Source organism: Nicotiana tabacum, chromosome 7, assembly GCF_000715075.1.
Source record: "Nicotiana tabacum cultivar K326 chromosome 7, ASM71507v2, whole genome shotgun sequence".
NCBI classification, from domain to species: domain Eukaryota; kingdom Viridiplantae; phylum Streptophyta; class Magnoliopsida; order Solanales; family Solanaceae; genus Nicotiana; species Nicotiana tabacum.
The window spans coordinates 14,057,033-14,063,362 of NC_134086.1; the positions used below are offsets into that span (position 1 = coordinate 14,057,033).

The following is a 6,330-nucleotide window of genomic DNA, read 5'->3' on the forward strand; positions in this document are numbered from 1 at the left end:
ACGTGAGGGGGGCAGGGGTGTGAGGGGAAGGGCTGCCATGGGAGGTGGGGTTTGGAGCTTTGGGGAAGAAGAAACAAAAAATAGGGGTGGCGGATCCTTTCTTAGTTTTTAGGGTTTTTCTTCATTTTTTTTTGTTTTGTTTTTGTTTTGTAAAAATGAAAAATGAAAATGAAGAGGGGGAGTTGGGTTATGGACTGGGTCGACCCAGTTCGAAATGGACTGGGTCGTTTGGGAAGATTGGGCCATTTTTTGGGCCTGTGGCTTGAAATCGAAGAAGAGGCCCAATTCCGACTTTCTTTATATTTTCGCTCTCTTTTCTTCTTTTATTTTTTTAAAACTAAATTATAAAAATACTTAAACTATTATTAAGAACTAAATTAAGTTATAAAAGCAAAAATTAACTCCAAATAACAATTAACGCACAATTAAGTAATAATTAAGCATAAAATTGTATATTTGGACATTAAATGCAAAAAATGCAAACGATGCCTATTTTTGTAATTTTTTTTCTTTGTAAAACAAACTTAGTTACTAACAATTGTATAATTAAATCCTACATGTGAAATGCGACATATTTTTGTATTTTTTATTAATTTAGCAAATAAACATGCACAAACAAATACAAATAATTATTCAAAATATCACAAAATATCACAAAATTGCACACCAAGGAAAATTATTTTATTTTTGAATTTTTTGGGAGTAATTCTCATATAGGGCAAAAATCACGTGCTTACACATGGGCCCGGGGACAATCACGTCTTTGCCTTCCCATTTACAGTCCTTTCAGACTATAGGAAGGGTATCTTCAATAATGGAGCATATGTATCTCCATGCTCCTTCACCTCGGACTTGTTTGGCGGAGGCCTTCTCGACCTTGAAGTCATCCCTGATTGAACAACTCCTGGGTATAAAGCTTTTTATGGTGGCTCTGGGACTGCCTCAGGAGCAGCCGCATCGGAAGCAGTTGCATCGGGAGCGGCCACCGCGGGAATATCCACCTCGACATCTCTGGTCGTGTGGGAAGATGAAGAGGCAGCCTTCTAAGGAACTTATTTGGAAGTCTTAGCCATCGTGATCTGGAAAATATGAAGATTTGAAGGAAAAGTATGAAGATTTGTTATCTCGGTTGTAATGTTCGAAGGAAGGAACCGATTTTCATCTATCATTTCCCATCGTTTTGGCAAACCTACTCTCCAAAAAACGAGGGGACTATCTGTATACAGATGAAATCGGGGGTAACGCATACCCCAATCTCCCAAGGGGTCAAGCAAAGCAAAGAAATGACTGCATGGGATCCGAATCGGACCTAGGAACTTCTTGTACCGAGGCCCGAATGGAGTGCTAGCCATCAAGCCTAATAAGACAACATTCCCTAGTCCTAGAACGACCTCCGAGACCTTAGAAAGCAAGGTAATGGTTGCACACGATTAACGGAGGACCGTGATATCTGCAACCCCCTGGATATCACAGTGCAGATCTTGCCCGATGTCAGTAGTGTATCAGTAATTGATGAGAAAGGATGATTTTTACCTTTTTAGAATTGTACTAAGGATTAAACTCTCCTACTATATAAAAGAGAAGTTTTTCATTCAATAGACATATTGTAACACACATATCAAGGCAATACAAACTTATTTCTCTGCCTATTGAAAAATTCTTATTTTAATCATAGTTCTTCATATACGTTTGGCTTCGAATCGAGGATCCGGTCGAGGATAAAGCTATATATTGTTCAGCCTAAGTCTGAGCCTGGCCTTAACGTCACACTGATTTGGTTATTCATTTTTTCTTTTATTCATTTATCTAACATTCTTGCCTACTTGTGTAGAATCAATCCACATATCCTTAAAATCGCGTATAAATTCAATTGTTATCTGTTTTAAGGGTAAACACATATAAAGCTCCTCAACGAAAACCGAGGACAACATTTCAAAATTTTAAATATTTCGACTAAATTAAACCAAACAAAGGTTGTTATTCTTATCATATTCTTGACCTGGTTGTTAGTGCAAAAAAGGCCAAGGAGTTCAAAAAATAGACAAAGTTAGAATTCCTTAATAATCCCTATAATGGTCTTCCAAGAGAAATATGAGTCTTCTTATTAGTTTTACATGTCTTTCTTTATTTTTCTTTTGCTTTGGCTATCCTCTAAAGAATATCACTAGACTTTATCGTTGATATTGGTCCCAGTTTCATTGAGATCTCATCTTGACTCTTTCTATTTCATGTTTACCTTTCTTCATAAGGTACAAAAAAAAGATCTTTTTAGGTCTAGTGTATGGTTAAATACTTATTCAGTATAAATATTCAGTATAGATAAATTTATATATATATATATATATATTCAAAAAGACGATCGCTTTACGACACATCATCCTATCTATTAAGACTATAGTATTGAATTAGTAATGTGTATTATATTTATCCTTGTAATAGTGCTGAGTCAACACCTTTAGCTAGTGATTAGCATTGCAATAAGTTAGTTGTATATATATTGAACAGTGTTGGACATATTAGAAATTAATGATCATATTTTCAGTTTAACTGACTTTAGCAGCTCTTCTTCTTCACTCTCTTCGAGAAGCTTCTGTGTCCTCCATTTGAGGTGATTCAGAGCTCTTCACACTATTAATCTTGACATGGTATCAGAGCGGAGGTTCGATCAACGAACACGCTTCATCTCTCTCTACAGTTTTTGATCATCGAAGTGATCTAGGGTTTCATTTGACTTTCTTCATCAATCACAATTTGGGGAAAACTAGAATCGGACATATGCAGTGACGATCCGTCGATGAACAGAAGAAATCTCAACTGTACGAAGACTGATTCAACTATTTTTCACGAATATCTCACACAATTTTCATGGCGGTTACAGATCAGACTGATGAAGCAACCACAACGGCGGCGACGCAGACGGTAATCGATGCTGGTAGCCCTCTTTACATACACCCTTCCAATAGCCCTAGCTCCACTCTGGTTCCGGCTCCTTTTGATGGAATCAGATATCATTCCTAGAGGAGAAGTGTGCTCAAAGCTCTTTCAGTGAAGAACAAATTAGGTTTCATTAATGGAGATAGTAGGAGACATGATGTAACATCTCCACTCTTTCGTCAATGGGAAATGTGCGATGATATGGTCACCTCGTGGATCTTAAATTCCTTATTAAAAGACATACCTGATAGTGTTAAGTATGTAAACAATTCTGTTGAATTATGGAAGGAGCTTGAGGATCGATATGATCAGACGAACGGGGCTAAGTTGTACCAAATTCAAAAAGAAATCAACGATTTGAGTCAGGGCGTGCTTGATATCACCGACTACTACACAAAGATGAAGAAACTCTTGGAATAATTGAGCACTCGGTGTCAAAGCTCATTGCAGCTGTGTATGTACTTGTAGAGCAAAAGAGAACATGCATAATACAGAACAGGATAGGAGGTTGATACAGTTCTTAATGTGGCTGAATGATGTGTATACGGTTGTTCGAGGAAGCATATTTATGATGAATCCCTTGCCAAACATGGCACAAGCATTTGCTCTCCTAATACAGGAGGAGAAACAGAGAGAATTTAGGCCAAGGAACCAACTGAATATCGATTCCACAACACTAAATGTTAACCTAGGAGGAAAACATTTCAAGACAAACTATTCAACTGGGACTGGAAATCAAGTTAACTACTCTACTGGAACTGGAAATAAAGCTGCAATCAATAGACCTCGACCATTTTGTGATTATTGCAAACGACAAGGTCACACTAAAGACAAGTACTAAAAGCTCCGTGGATATCCTCAAGGTTTCAATCAAGGACCACAACAACGATTATACAGGGGTACAATAACAACACAAGGTTTAACAAGGGAAGAAATGTCATGGTAAATGCAGTCTCAAATGTAGAAGAAGGAGAAAAGATGGAGCTCCATAGAGAAAGTCAAGGTTAGAATGTCAGTTTTACAAAGGAGCAATATGGACAAATTTTTAGCTTGTTGCAACACTTTCAGTCAGGAAACATTGGAGAGAGTTCAGCTAGTGCAAACATGATTAGTGGAGCATCAATGAGTTTTGTAGGCATGATTGCTTGTACTTCTTCAATTGATTTTGATAATCCATCATGCAAGTGTTTTAGTGCAAAGGCTGACTTATGAATATTAGATTCTGGGACATCACACCATATGAATTTTAATAAAACTCAATTGCAAAACATAGTAAGCCTACCATATCCTCTATTGGTTAAACTTTCAAATGGTTACAAAGTCAAAGTAACTGAAGTTGGAAATGTATTCCTAACACCTGAAATTGTCCTATATAGAGTCTTGTTCATTCCATCTTTCAAATTCAACCTAGTGTCAATTAGTTCCCTAGCAGTTCATCTGAAATGTATTGCATCATTCTCTGACACTTCCTGTCTACTGCAGGCCCCTTCACTGAAGAGGCCTCTGGAGATTGGTAAGTTGTTGGATGGACTGTACTTCCTCTGTTCTAAATGCCTGAAGAAAGGTAGTCTCAAACAAAGCTGTGATTCTTCTTGTTTTTCTATTCACACTGATGATGTAAATACTGTGCACTGTCTATCCCACTCTTACAATTCACCTTCAATTGTAAATAGTTCTATTTGCAACAATAAAAATAAAGACAGTAATTCTGGTTTGTTTTCTGATTCATCTCCTACTATTAATGTAGATGTGTTGTAGCATTTCAGACTTGGTCATGTACCCTTTAGTAAAATGAGAGGGATTCCTACTATACCTGAAATCTTTTCTAATAAACAACATTTCATATGCAACATCTGCCCCATGGCCAGACAATCTAGACTCTCTTTTCCCTAAAGAACAACTGAAACTACTGAAGTCTTTGAAGTACTCCATGTGGATTTGTGGGGACCCTATCATGTGACCACATACAATAATTTCAAATACTTCCTAACTCGGTGGATGACTATAGTAGGTCCACTTGAACACATCTCCTAAGCTGCAAAAGCAATCCTTACAAATAATAAAGGCTTTTGCAAACATGGTGGAAAATCAATTCAAAACAACTATTAAATGTATAAGATCTGATAATGGTTTAGAGTTTATCAGCAATGAGGCAACCTCTTTCTTTCAATCCAAAGGAATTAACCACCAAAAGACTTGCCCTTACACACCACAACGAAATGGGGTGGTGGAAAGGAAACCTAAATATCTCCTTGAAGTAGCCAGAGCACTACTTTTTCAATCCAAATTACCATTGAAATATTGGGGAGAGTGTATACTTACAACAACATACCTAATCAACATACTTCCAACTGTTTCCCTAAAGAACAAATGCCCTTTTGAACTTCTATATAGAAGGAAACCCAATTACTCTCACTTGAGGAGTTTTGGGTGTCTATGTTACCCTAATGTGCCAAAGACTCTCAGAGATAAACTTGAACCAAGAACTACTCCACGTGTATTTGTAGGATATCCCTTTGGCACAAAGGGGTACAAGGTGCTAAGTCTGGCCATTAAGAAAATACACATTTCCATAGATGTTTCTTTCTATGAGTCAGTCTTTCCCTTCACTCTTAACTCTACTATATCTAACATTCCATCTGTTTTTCCTAGTGCACCATTTATTGAGAATCCACCTAATCACACTAATACTCATGTGTCTCACAGCATCAGTGACAAAACCAGTAATCATGAAGACACCAATTTTTCAAGCCTTAATACACCACCTGTTGCTCCCTCACCTGTAACTTCTGTACATGAACCACAAGTTCCAGTAGAATAATTACAATATATGGTCTCACCCCAACAGTCACTAGCAAAACCACTAGGTTTTAGAAGATCCAATAGGGAACATAAACTACTTTAACATCTGAATGACTATGTTTACAAGATACCAAATTTGAAATCCAACACTAACTTCTCCCTACATGCCATGTTCTCATATAACAATCACATTATTTCTGATGCCCTACATCCTGACAGTCAGCACATTATAGAGAACATTTGCAATGATAGAGAACTAACTTCATATGAAGAAGCTGTTGAATATCTTGCCTGTCAAAATGCCATGATACAGGAATTTGAAGCTTTATATGCTAATAAGACATGGGACCTGGTTCCTTTACCTAAGGGAAAATAGGCTATTGGGTGTAGATGGGTGTACAAAGTCAAACATAGAGCAAATGGTAGTGTAGAAAGGTACAAAGCAAGATTAGTGGTTAAAGAATACACTCAACAGGCTGGTATAGACTATACAAAGACTTTCTCTCCAGTGGTCAAGATGACCACTGTCGGGTCTCTCATTGCCATAGCAGCAAAGAAGAAATGGCAAATCTCACAACTAGATGTAAATAATGC

General features: G+C 37.3%; 1 protein-coding gene across 1 annotated transcript; it reads left to right on the top strand.

Moving 5' to 3' along the window:
* The first annotated feature begins 2,865 nt into the window (after positions 1-2,865).
* LOC142161991 (uncharacterized) lies at positions 2,866-3,354 on the top strand. The gene is made up of 2 exons (XM_075218285.1): positions 2,866-2,919; positions 3,019-3,354. Exons 1-2 carry the CDS (start codon positions 2,866-2,868, stop codon positions 3,352-3,354), a joined length of 390 nt encoding a protein of 129 aa, XP_075074386.1.
* The last annotated feature ends 2,976 nt before the right edge of the window (positions 3,355-6,330 follow it).